Below are 13587 nucleotides of genomic sequence, written 5' to 3'. Positions count from 1 at the left end.
TCTTCCTCCTCCTGTATTTAGATTCAACATATGAATCCATTTGAAAGATTTCTTATTTAAATACCAACTGCCAATAATCACTAAAAAGTAACAACATTATTATATTTCCTTAGTAATGGGATCCATGGCACGGGACTAACAGGGGGGCTACAGGGCAGGATTGAGGAGCATTGGCAGAGCTGTGAGGGGAGCCCAGCACTGGAATAGCAGGGGGCTGCAGGGCAGGACTGAGGGGCATTGGCAGAGCTGTGTGGGGAGGCCAGGATTGAAATACTATGGGGAGCTGCAGGGCAGGACTAAGGCTAAGACTAAGGCCACATTTGCGGCACTTGCAGCGGCATCGGGAGCGGTGCATTATGGGCAGCTATCCCAGCATGCAAGTGGCTGTAACGTGCTTTTCAAATGGGGGGTGGGGATGGGGTGGAGTGTGACAGGGAGTGCGTTGTGTGTATGAGGGGGCAGAGAGAGTGGGTTTTTGGGGGGCTGAGACCATGTCAGCATGCTGTCTTGTAAGTTCACACAGCAGCAGACCCCCTCTCTCCCCCGCCTCTCTCTCACACACTGCATTCCACACTAATGGTTGCTTTGTCTCGGAGCAGATAAGCAACCGACTGTCTGAAAGGGAGCTTTCAAAGGGCATATCCGCATTCCTGCAGTGATTCAAAACAATGACAAGAGTGGCCACTTGACTTAAGGGGATTATGGGGTGTTTCCAGAGGCCAATCAGAGTGCAGTAATGCAACACCCCATTCACACTGGCGCCGCAGCACTCCAATGGGGGGGCGCATCAAACGTTATTCCTCTCGCCGAGGTGGAGTATCAGGAGCGCTCTAGCTGTGGAGTATCAGGAGCGCTCTATGTGCCTTGCCAGTGTGGATGGGTAGTGAGCTAGGACGCCCGTGGCTGCTTTAATGCACTGTAACTCGCAAGCCCTAAGAGTCCCTTTTTGGAATTGATCCTTGATTTCTCTCCACGGCAGACAATACTCCAGAGTTCTGCCCTTCCTTCCCCAGCATAGTACTCACTCCTGTTTCTGGAGGATCCGGAAGCCAGCCCAGTTCATTCTGTGCAGTGCTTGTGTCCAGGAGATTCACTGCAAACCAGAAGGAAAGGATGAGAAACCGAACTCCCATGGTTTATGGAACAGGCATAGAGAGCCTTCCCATTCTGTCACTGCTTCTTAGGTCACTACTGCTTTTGACTTTCCCCATTATATTCAATGTGACCATATCCAGGTCATTCAGCAATGTCTGCAGTTCTGCCCCACAATTCATAGCCACATCATCTCTCCCCAATTCCTTCTTCTCCAGCCAGGAAACGAGCATGAAGAATCTTTGCCTTTGTCCCCAAACCCATAGCACAGCTAGAGGGAGGATAGCAATAGATCTCAGTAACACTGCAGCTACCCAAAATTCTTTCCAATCCATAAACCCAGGCAGCAAAAATCAAGAGGAGCCCTTCGTGAAGCCTAGCAGAGTAGGCTTCCTCTCAGTGTTTCCCCACCCCCTTAAATGGGTACAGGATGCTGGGATGAATTAAAATGGGAATTCAGTGCCCCAAAACTGGCCTGGTAATGGAATCCTCTCCAAGAATCTCCCTTCAGAACAGGAGAAGCAAAGGCAGAGGGCTGAAAAGAGATAAGTGCTGAAGTGACTGAACAAATTACCACCACAAAAGATCAATTAGTGTTGCCTCAGGGAACTAGCCAGGGCTGGGGAAAAAGAGGAAGGAGGGTCATGGGAAGATACAGTGTAAAGAGACCACATGAAGAGTGTAACCTCCACTGCATCAGTCACAGCAACCAAGAGCCTTTAGCAGCTAGTTTATGGATGTATCATCTCCCCTACATATGGAACCATCCAACTGTTATTTTGTTTTTGTATTTAAGTTTCTAGGAGTCTTCCTGTCTGCAGGGGAAGCTGTCATTTTGCATTCAGCCCAGATGTAGCTGGTTGCAAAGAGAGACAAACACCATTCTCTCTCCCTCTCCTGCAGTCTTTACTTTGGTTTTCTTTTCCCTACTGAAATTATAGAGCTTTCTTTGTTTATGGCAAACTATAACAGTGAAAACTTTATCAGTGCTTTGAAGCTGCAAAGGGCTGTACTAACATTAACTAGTTAATTTCCAGGACAGTATCAGCCCTAATTTGAGTCTCCAGCGGGAGTGTTTCTGTCAGCTGTATTTTAGTATCGACTGTCCACAACCACCCAGTTTCTTTCCTCTCCCTCTGTATTTCTATGGGGAGATGCTTTAACTCAAAGATCTCCTCCATGTTCAGGGATGGGAATAAGAAAGAAATTTACAAGCTTTATCTCAGCATTCACTTTCCCCCATATCCCAATATCTCCCTCACTAACCTTCCATCTTCCATCCCTCATACCCACGGTGTTCAACTCATCTTCTCTCCTTTGACTTTTGCATCCTATGACCTCCACCTTGCATCCCTTTCCCCTCCAAATGCACTGTCTCAACTGCTTCATGCAGTAGTTAACTCAGCAAGTGTACAAGGTCTGCAGAATGCAGTATTGCCACTTCTCATGGTTTTCTCATGAGTCTCAAGCTGTTTGGTGTTTTTCTTAGTGTCTTGACTCCTAGAAAGCATGTGATTAGGTGAGAATCCTGCTTTCAGTTTAGTTTCCATCCCTCATGGTTGCTGTGGAAAAAAATGAAAATGTGATCTGAGTGCAGGGGCGGCTCCAGGCACCAGCGCAGCAAGCGCGTGCCTGGGGCGGCAAGCTGCGCGCGTCGGGGAGGGGGGGAGGAGAGGGCAGCCTGCCGGTCACTGTGAAGGTGGCAGTCAGGCACCCTTCGGCGGTGTGACTGTGAGAGGTCCGCTGGTCCTGCGGTTTCGGCGGCAATTCAGCAGTGGGTACGCCGAAGCCGCATGACCAGCAGATCACCTGTAGAAACGCCACCGAATCCGCGTGACCGTGGACCGCCCGCAGGCATGCCGCCGAAGGCCGCCTGACTGCCGTGCTTGGGGCGGCAAAAAACATAGAGCTGCCCCTATCTGAGTGCACCCTAAAGTCTTGGGATCTAGAAGCCAGTCTCATGATTTTTTGAGGCTTGGCTCATGATTGTTGAATGCTTTTATAGTTGGCAATCCTGAGGCCAGGCCTACACTATAAAGCTTTGCTGGCTATGTTGGCCAAGGTATGAAGAGGAGTGTTCTGTGATCAACAGAGCTGTGCTGACAAAAGCCCCTAGTGTAGATACAGTTATACCAGCAGAACTGCACTCTTCCATGGATTGCTTGTTTATAGGCTGGAAGGATTAGATTTTTATTGGTCAATGTTAGTAACAATTCACACAAACTAATGAAAAAATATTTCCACTGGTAATCAAAATGTTCAGTTAGACAAAGTAAAAAAATGCTGCTTGAGAACTTACTAGAGTTTGATTTAAGGATATTTACTTTTTATATTTTGCTATGTGATGTTGACAATTTGTATTTTAGCAATTATAAAGCTTTAACTTTTTGCATCTCAACATCTATTGTTATTAAATAATTATTGTCTGACACCCCACCCCCATAATTTTCTACTACTGTGAAAATTTAAATTGATAAGCATTGAAAAACTGCTTAAAAATAAACATTGCTATTATCCATCTAAATGATCAAAAAATAAAACCTGAATCCCACTAAATCTACTGGTTTGTCTTGGGGTGTGGGTTGTGTCCAGGAATAAATTATATCAGCAAAGAGTAGATTTGCTGGTATAAGCTGCATCCTCACTATTCCAGGTCAGCTATGCCAGCAAAGCACTCCTAGTATAAACCTGGCCTGAGAATTACACTTTTGCAGCACAGAGAAAAATCCCTGAAGATGCCCTGTCGATTTCCACTAGCTTCACTCTGAGGGCCATATCCAATTGGACTGGGAAAGAACTGGGGGTGATAAAGTGCCATTTAAAGAGCCGGAATCTTTCTTTTGCTGCCCCTGACTAGATCAGTGTTGCCTGCCAGTTACAGAACAAGGATAGAACAAGGAGCCATGGTCTCAAGTTGCAGTGGGGGAGGTCTAGGTTGGATATTAGGAAAAACTTTTTTGCTAGGATGTGAAGCACTGGAATGGGTTACCTAGGGAGGTGGTGGAATCTGCATCCTTAGAGGTTTCTAAGGCCTGGCTTGACAAAGCCCTGGCTTTCACAGCTTGACAGAGCCCTGGCTGGGATGATTTAGTTGGGGATTGGTCCTGCTTTGAGCAGGGGGTTGGACTAGATGACCTGCTGAGGTCTCTTCCAACCCTAATCTTCTGTGATTCTATGATTCTACAGCCAGCAGAGTGTAAAGTGCAAGAGAGAGCGTGTAAGAGACGTGTGGAATGAGGAAGCAGGGCATGGCCCAGAATCAGAGATAGGGCCATGAATCTTTGTACCCCTCCCTTCTTCTTCCCCTCTCCACTCTATTCCCTCTGGGACTTTTGAGGAGATAACACTTCCACAGTCCCAAATCCTATCTGCACGAGGTGCTCCTCACTCGAGTCACTTCCTAGAGGACACAATATCTACCCCACACAAGTAAGGGGCAGGATAAAGTGAGTGGGAAGAGACAGTTTTTATAAGGGTAAGGAGAGGAGAAAAATACTGTAGTGAGCAAGAGAGATTTAAGAGCTTTCTAGGCAAGGACAGGACCCAGCTGTGCGGAAGCTCATGCTGCCTTGGAGTGCAATCTGGTAGTACAGGATAGTTGCTGTGAGTCGTGGTGGGAACACATACATGCACTGCCTGCCCCTATGGACAGTGCACCAGCAAGGCAGGTCTCCACCCACAAGGCTCACAATTTGGATGCTGCATGGAAGTGGAGGGAAGGTAGCGTTGAGCCACTTACCTGCAAAGTTAATATATTAGGGGACAGAGGGCACACTGGTGGGGCAGAGAGCTTGGCTGCCCATCCCCTAACATGTGGAAGTCTCACTGTTATACGGCATATAGTGAGGGAGAGAATCTCTCCAAAAGAAATAAAGGCCCCATCCACACTGGGACCCAAACAGAGTCAGGGGATATGACCAGTGGGGATGAGTCCTGTTAGGGTATGTCTACCCTTTGGGCTGGGGGCACAATCCCCAGCACAAGGAGACATACCTGCACTGGCTCTGAGTGAACTAGTGTGCTTAAAAAAAAAAAAAAAAAAAATGTAGCTGCCGTGGATGGCATCAGGGGCTAGCTGACCCAAGTACCTATCCAGTAGAGACTCTACGCGTATACTGTAGCCGCAGTGGAGAGAGCAGCTAGCTGCCCTGAGTCCATGCCAGCTGCCTTGGACGGATACATACTTGGGGAGGCTAGCCCCTCCTGCTGCTGTGGCCTCATTCTATTTTTAGAGCTCTAGTTTGATCAGAAGCAGCACGGGTATGTCTCCTCAAGCTGCAAATTACACCCCCAGCTCAAAGCATCTCAGGGCATGTCTACACTTGCTCTAGGGTCTGGACTTGAGGAAGGGATCACAGCCACAACCAAAACAAAACAGTCTGAGGCAGGTGAACTGTTAGTGAAGGGGGCATGGCAGATGTATTTGAACAAGTTATCCAGTCCTCAAAATGTTATCACCAACTATTCTTCCAACAGACCAGTCAGTTCCTGGAGTTCACTTGGAGCCCAACTTAGGTTCTAATCCAATCTGGCCCTCTCAGCGACAGATACAGCCAAACCTGTCTAGAAACTTATTTATCCGGAACCCTATTTAAAGTGTGTCTGAGAACCACATACAGTATAAAGCCCAGCGCAGGGCCAGAGAGAGGCTCATACCGTAATCTGCACAGAGGTGGACGGCTCTTCTAGTTGAGTGCTAGGGGAAGAGCAACTCCAGTAGGAGAGGAGAACACTGAAGCCCCTCATACAAATGTGCAGAGAAAGGTGACAGAGACAGGTAGTGTAAGGGAGGGTCAGACAGTTCCACAAGTTCACTTTAACCTCACAGAAAGTTAGAGAATCATTCTCCCCATACCCTGTTCTACGCAGGTTCTGAATCCCTCACAAGCATCACACTGTCTAGGAATATCTATCACTACATCTAGCAAAAGGGGCTAAGTGGGAAAGGAGGGAGAAGGAGCTAAGCAGGAAAGGGAAGTGGATCAGAGGCAGGCCAAGAGGTGGAAAGGAAAGAGAAATGGGAGGGGGGAAAACAGGGATCAAGGGGAATGCACAGGGCAGGGTAGATAAGTTGTGCAGAGTAGATGAACCCACGTACAGGTTCCTCGCCCTGCCACAAGGAAGTGGAAGGGGAGACCAGTACTGATGGGTTTTCTAATGCAGAAATCTCCACAAGAGCTACAAATCAAACAAAAACTGTTATTGGTGAAAGTGTTAACTCCCCCCAGTCCCCAGAGAGATTCCTCAGGGAGAGGGGGAGGGGATTTATTCATTTGGTTTGTGTTTGAACTTGTAACCCCAGAGCTTGTGTTAAATGCAAAAGGAGAAAAATCCCTTCTGGACCTACAAATGCTTTAAGATGTTGTGCTTAAAACTGACTGGGGGGAGGGAAGGTGCAGTTCCCTGAAGTTGCAGCAACATGACTGCTTTCCCACGCACCTGGAGTGTGATAATAGTTTACAGAGTCACAAAGAAAAGTAAGAAGTCAGACGTTAGTTTCCTGAGCAAACCCCACCTGTCAGTCTCCCCACACCCCTCCACATACACAATTCCCTGTCTTAATTTTACAACTCCCTCCCTCCCTATTCCGGTCCCCCTTTGAGGAAGGCCAGTCCCAGCCCCCTACAGAGGAGGCTCTCCTTCCCACCCCCCTCCTGCCCAGGTCTCCCAAGGAACCTTCCGTTCCCACCCCTCTCTCAGCCAAGCTGTAGGGGTTCCTGCTGCTGGAGGCAGAGCCCTGCCCAGCTCCCGGGGGATGGGGAGGCCAGGCACTATCCTTACCTTCTTTCCCAGGTATTTCAGAAGGCAGGAAAGCACAAAGCAGGAGAAAGAGCCCAGTGGAGAGACTTGTCCTGCTGCCAGGGGATCTCAGCTCCATAGTCCCCGGGGAGGAAGCCCTGCTCCCAGCCCCTTGCACCCTGGGCCTCTGCTTCCTTGGCTCAGGCCCTAGACACTTGGCACTTGCTCCCTGTGCGTGAACTTCTCCTGGAGCCTCCTGACGGGAGTGCACACATTGCAAAATCTGCCTGCCTGGCCTGGAGTTATGATGAAAGACCAAAACGAGGGGTGGAGAAGCAAGTTCTCTCCCTACCCACTTGCTGCTTTACCTGCTCTTTAAAGGGGCTGGTTACAGACTTCACATCTGGCAGGCAAATAAATCCACCTTAAAGGCAGCCAGCCACTATTCCCAGGATCGTTCCTCCACCCGACCTTTGCTCCAATGCTGTGCATGGCTCCTGGATGCCACCTTCTGGGCTAGTGTTGCCACAGTCCCCATCTGGGGTTAAAGCAATGCGTCCTGCAACCTGAAAGTTGTTCCAGCTGCTTCTTGGTGTGACCTCTGTGAAAGGGCCTTAGCTGGTCAGTGTACTCCATTCCTTGACAGAGCACTAGGTAGAAAAGACTTTTGTTTGGTTTTAGTGTGTCCTATAGGAGATACTGGGACTGAAACATCTAAATGAGGAGATAAATCACAGAGGATGACATTGAAACCTTGTGAGTGCCTGGACTGTTTCTAAACACACAAATCACTAATATCATGTAAAACTTTCCTGCACTGTTCATAGGTAATCCACTAGTCAGTAAAAACAAGAAGTCCGGTGGCACCTTAAAGACTAACAGATTTATTTGGGCATAAGCTTTCGTGGGTAAAAACCCCCACTGCTTCAGATGCAACAAGTCAGTGTCTCTTACCATCTTCCCTTATGGCTGAGCCACAGAGAATGTAGCTGTTACAGTTGCAATTACTGAGCCCGATCATTAGCTCTAGCTAGGGTGACCAGACAGCAAATGTGAAAAATTGGGATGGGGGTGGGGAGTAATAGGAGCTTATATAAGAAAAAGACTAAAAATCAGGACTGTTCCTATAAAATTGGGACATCTGGTCACCCTAGCTCTAGCTGTCGATACACATGCTTTTATCTTTGCAAGTCCCAGTTTCAGGCCCTGGCATTGGCCAAGACAGCAACTGTCATACCTGGATGGAATCTGGTACCGGCAAAAGCAGCAGATGGGGCTGGTTTCTCAGTAAGAAAGGCCAAAAAGCAGGAGGGAATAGCAACAATCTTGGCAGATAGGCTGAATGAAGGGGGTGGTGGGGAACTCTCTCCCTGTCTAGTTTTACCAGAGTGTTTGCTCTCTTAGGCTTTGACTCCATTGCGGTTTACCCCATTTCAGCTATTGTTGCAGCTGCACCAGTGTAAAACCCAAGTGTAGACAAGAAAAGCTGCAGTTTACACCAGTGGATCTTACCCATTTCAAGCTCCATCAAATCAAATATTGTACCTTGCCTTCTTACTCTAGGGGTTTGCACTGGTGCAGCTACACCAAAGGTGGGTCATCAGTATCTGAAATTGGGGCAACCTCTGTAGACAAGGCCTGAGACAGAGATTGTGTTGAGAAGATGGAAGGGGAGAGAACCAGCATTAGGAGAGGGGAATTGCACTGGGGATGACGATTCTAGTTGGGTTCAACAGCTGGAAGAAGTCACAGCAGGGGGAGAAGAAGAGAGAGAGCTGAGGACTCACTTTCAGGTCCTTAGCGCTGTAAGAAGTGTGTCTGTGTATATGGTGTTTTCAGAAGGACACTCCAGAAATTCTAGAAGCAAGTTTATCAAACAGCCACTCCTCTGATATGACCTGTTCAGGAATTTCCTGTCTATGGCTCCTGTACAAGGTTGTCATTTCTCTATGTTGCCATTTCATCAGCAAGAGCCAGCCAATTATTGGGAGTCTGAACAACAGGGTTTTTGGGTCTTAGCTTGTTAGTGTATGGGGCATAATGCCAGGAATAGCATCAAGTGGCTTTACTGTTGCTTTAAGTGCTGGAACTTGCTAGCTCTTTGTATATATTTTCTACCAGTAGCTCACTATCTTAGGGTATGCCCAGATAGTGAAACAAAACACCTTGTGACCCCACTTTAAGACCTGGGCTGAGGGCAAATAGTTCAATATAAAACAGGAAATGAACCCAACCCTCCAAAACTCAAACCCAAATGATCTTTGATGGTTGGGGAAAAAAGTTCAGTTATGTTTCCTTATCATCCATCCTATTCACTGAATGAGGCAGGACCTATGGAAAATAGAATATGCAATCATGCAGATAAAGACTGTGCAAAAATACATACACCCATAAGCCAAAATAAGGTTGCATGGGAAAGCTTAATTCTGGCATTTCCTAATTTGAGTGCCTGACTGTGAAGCCTCAATAGTCTTTTAAACATAGTTAGCATGTCACAGACATATATTCAGCAATTTTTTCCAGTCTTTCCTCACTCACTTCCTCCAGCCACATGATCACTTTGTTGCTGTTCTTTGAACACCCTGATTTGTCAGTATCTTTGTGTGAAATGTGGTGCCCAGAATCAGGGATTGTATTCTAGATGCAGGTGCATCACAGCCATATAGAAATGCTCCATTGACATGATGCCTTTGCATGTGCAGCTCAGAACGGGATTGTCTCTCTGCAGTCATATCACATTGCTAAGTCATGTCTAGCTGGTGCCTAGTACTTTTCTGGATGATCAAAAATAGAATCTATTTGGTGTCTTATCACCTCTAGGTCTTTCTCAGTATCACAGCTTTGCACATTCCTTCCTTCCACTGTGTATCTCCCAACCCCATTCAAATGTATTAGTTTCATATTTCCAATTTGCTTCTTAGTCTGTTGTTTTTTGCCCAGGTTCCTATGCTCTGTAGGTCTCTTCTAAACTATTTTTCCAGTCCTTGTTAGTGTTTGCTGTTCCTCCTGATTTCAGTAATTTTTCAGTGTTCTGTTTGCTCACCCTTCCAAATCATGACTGATGATAAATAAGACAGGGCCCAACACTGCTCCCTGTGGTTCCTTGTTAGATACCATTCTCCATGTTGATACACTGCCATTTATCACAGCTCTTTCTTTACAAACATTTAGCCAGTTCTCAAACCCTGTGACTGCAAGTTGGAATTCATTTTTCAGTTAAGATTTTATGACAGACAGTACTAAATGATCACCCAATTCTCCCCTGCAGGATACCAATATTCCCACTTAAGTCTAAGGCAGTTACTAATATCCTGGGGAAGGTGGGGGAGGAGGAACAAGACCCCAGCTGTAGGGCCTGTAATGCCTTTCCCTCATCTGCTAATTTTGTAACTGACAGGAAAACAAGACAGTTTTCCTTGCAATTTCTCTCTGTCAACCCTTACTGCTGTCTATTTCAAGAGAGTTTCTGTCCTTCCTTATGTCCCTGCCCTTCCCTCACCCACATACCCCACAGCATACCTTTCCAGTATTTCTTTATCTCTGAAAGTTTCCTAGCTGTCTGCCAAGCAGAACCTTAGTAGTCTTACTGTCCCCTGCAGAGGATGGACTCTTGGCGCCATCAAGTGGTTTTAAATGCTCACTGCTGTTCACCTACTTTAGCCTGAAGGTCTCACATTATTTAAGGTAAGTTAATTTCAAAGAGAGGCAGATTCTTTGCCTTGTTCTGCTCTCTTCATTCTCAGGCACACTTGAGCATTCAAAAATCATAAGTCAAGTACACAAACCATGAAATTGGCCCATAACCAGGAGATTATTTTAAATTGTATTTCTTGTTATTTGCCTTCTGGTTTCTTTACCTTTAGGGTGCACTTGCTTTGTGTTTTCAAGCATTTCTCTGCAACCATGAGGTCTAGAAATTTACGTCTAGAAAGGAAGCTGAGATTTTCATGCAATCTTTTGACTCCATGAGCTGAAGCTTTAAGAAATACATCAAAAAATCACAACTTGCAATAAAATCATAAGAGCTGGCAACCCTGGAAGCCATCTGCAAGTTCTCCCTTGGGGATTCACTCAACACCCCAAGTACTACCCTCCTGTGGGTGTAGTACTGGCTCCTATACCTGCCTATGCTGTGTTCGGGGGGACATGAACAAACTGTGTCCTGGCTAGTTCCAGTTGGCATATGGCCTATTGAGGACTATACCCAGTTGGTGCAAATTAGAGCAACCCCCAGGCCACTTTACTTGTTTCTCTGCTTCAGCCCTGTTTAGTTATAATTGGCTGTTGATTCAAACACGAGTTTAAAATCTAAGTACACCTGATGTGCTGGGATACCACTTACCTGGGATACCGCTGAGCCCACCTATTCTGCCAGCCTGGGCACCCTTTTTACCTGTCTTGCTGAGCAGGGCCGGCTCCAGCGTTTTTGCCACCCCAAGCGGCGAAAAAAAAAGAAGAAGCTGCGATCGGCGCTCTACTACTGCTGCTTCATTATTTGGCGGCAATTTGGCAGCAGGTCCTTCCCTCCGAAGAGCCGGACGTGCGGCCCCTTTCCGTTGGCCGCCCCAAGCACCTGCTTGCTGTCCTGGTGCCTGGAGCCAGCCCTGTTGCTGAGCCAGGCTATTAAGCCTCCTCCAGCACACACACACAAACACACACACACACACACACACGCAGGGCCACACCCAACTGCAGAATGACACAGACACTGAGATCAGCTCTGGGAAGACTTGCTCCAGCACTCAGGTGTCCACTTCCCTTGGAGTCAGGGCCGGCTCCAGGCACCAGCTTGCCAAGCAGGTGCTTGGGGCGGCCACTCCGGAGAGGGGTGGCACGTCCAGCTATTCGGCGGCAATTCGGCGGACAGTCCCTCACTCCCGCTCGGAGCGAAGGACCTCCCGCCGAATTGCCGCCGCAGATCGCGGCTTTTTTTTTTTTTGCGCCGCTTGGGGTGGCAAAAACCTTGGAGCCGGCCCTGCTTGGAGTGCAGACCCAAAGGTATATTATGAAATCTGCCTCCTTCCTCATTGTGGAGGAAGATATGCACAGCCTCTTGCCCCACCCCCAATTATGAATTGTACAAATGGGGTTATATTATAAACAAGAAATAAGTTTATTAACTACAAAAGGTGAATTTTAAGTGGTAAAAGAGAGCAAACAGAACAAAGCAGATTATTAAGCAAATAAAACAAAATACACAAACAAATACAAATAATAATTTCTCACCCTACATATTGTTACAGACAGATTGCAGAAAGTCTTGAAAGGCAGCTGCGTTGGTCTGCAGCTAGAGACCTCTGATATTATTACTCACAAGTTAGACGCCCTTCCAGTTTGGGCTCAACCCTACTCCCCCCAGTTCAGTTCTTGCTTCCAGGTCTTTTTCAGTGTCTCTTTGGGTGGAGAGGCAGAGGAGAACCTCAATGATGTCACTCCTTTGCCTTATATAGCTCTTGAGTAAGGCAGGAACCCTTTGTCTTCCAGTGGAAAAATGCTGGCATTCCAAAGGGGAGGGAGGGAGTCCCGTACCAAGTGACTTGGACCCATGTCTCTGCAGGGCTGTGGCAGCCATTACTTGCAGGCTGTCTGGAGCGTCCACATGAAGACTAGGCCCTTTCACAGTCCATTGTTTTTGCTAATGGGCCATTAGCACTGTCTGGCTTTTCCGTTGTTGTACCTGAAGTGCTAGTTGGGGGTGACACCCAAAGTAACCCATTTGAAATACAGATACATAGTCAATATTCCTAACTTCAGATACAGAAATGATACAGGCATACAAATTGGATAATCACAGTCAGTAAATCATAACCTTTCCAATGATATCTTACATGAGCCATCTTGCATAAAAAACAACAACAAAGAGGAGTCCTTGTGGCACCTTAGAGATTAACACATTTATTTGGGCATAAGCTTTCATGGGCTAAAACCCACTTCATCAGATGCATGGAGTGAAAAATACAGTAAGCAATATATATATTACAGCACATAAAAAGATGGGAGTTGCCTTATCAAGTGGGGGGTCAGTGCTAAAGAGGCCAATTCATTCAAGGTGGCTGTCACCCATTTCCAACAGTTGACAAGAAGGTGTGAGTATCTGAAGTTAGGGGGAGGGATAGCTCAGTGGTTCGAGCATTGGCCTGCTAAACCCAGGGTTGTGAGCTCAGCCCTTGAGGGGGCCACTTAGAGATCTGGGGCAAAATCAGTACTTGGTCCTGCCAGTGAAGGCAGGGGGCTGGACTCAATGACCTTTCAGGGTCCCTTCCAGTTCTATGAGATAGGTATATCTCTATTTATTATTTTTATTAAAGCTGTGGGGTTTTTTTTTCCTAGCTCTCGGGCTAGGCTGCGGTAAGGGCAGGAAGGTTAGCAAGTATGACAACCAGTGAGGCAGCTACTAAACTAGAGCTGGCCAGACTAGAAGCAGAAGAGAAGGCAAAGGACCGGGAGTTTCAATTGAAACTCAAAGAAGCAGAGGCAACTGCATACAGAAGGGCTATGGAGGCAGAAACAGCCAGAGAGGAGGCTGCCCATAAAAGAGTCCTGAAGTTAAAAGACAGAGAAATATAGGCCCAGATTGCGGCCCAGAAGCGTGAACTGGCTGTTATGGAGTTAAAAGGACAGAACCCTTCAGCAGCTGGCTCTACTTCCCCAAAAGTCTCAGTGCCACTAGATGGGACAGAACACCACACAAGTCACTGCTTTTTAGCTGAGCGCAGCTGGAGGTTTTTTCTTTGCCTGAGGGCAGAGTAGTTAAGT

At 47.1% G+C, this 13587-nt stretch overlaps 1 protein-coding gene across 2 annotated transcripts in view; it reads right to left on the bottom strand.

The window, feature by feature from the left end:
• EPHA1 (EPH receptor A1) overlaps positions 1 to 7201 on the bottom strand; it is a 71502-nt gene extending 64301 nt beyond the window's left edge. Inside the window, exons 1-3 of one of the 2 annotated variants that reach the window (XM_054041037.1) lie at positions 6874 to 6964; positions 2359 to 2654; positions 1026 to 1093 (exon numbers count right to left, since the gene is read on the bottom strand). In XM_054041037.1, coding sequence (XP_053897012.1) covers positions 1026 to 1093; positions 2359 to 2365 — 75 coding nt within the window. In that variant the 5' untranslated portion in view covers positions 2366 to 2654; positions 6874 to 6964. Of the gene's footprint in view, positions 1 to 1025; positions 1094 to 2358; positions 2655 to 6873 lie in introns of both variants that reach the window. The other variant, XM_054041032.1, reaches the window with a different exon arrangement.
• Positions 7202 to 13587: the final 6386 nt, after the last annotated feature.

The sequence above is a fragment of the Malaclemys terrapin genome, chromosome 1, assembly GCF_027887155.1.
Source record: "Malaclemys terrapin pileata isolate rMalTer1 chromosome 1, rMalTer1.hap1, whole genome shotgun sequence".
Classification (NCBI taxonomy): Eukaryota; Metazoa; Chordata; order Testudines; family Emydidae; genus Malaclemys; species Malaclemys terrapin.
The sequence above is the reverse complement of the archived record's forward strand: the minus strand, read 5'-3'. Positions and strand labels throughout refer to the sequence as shown.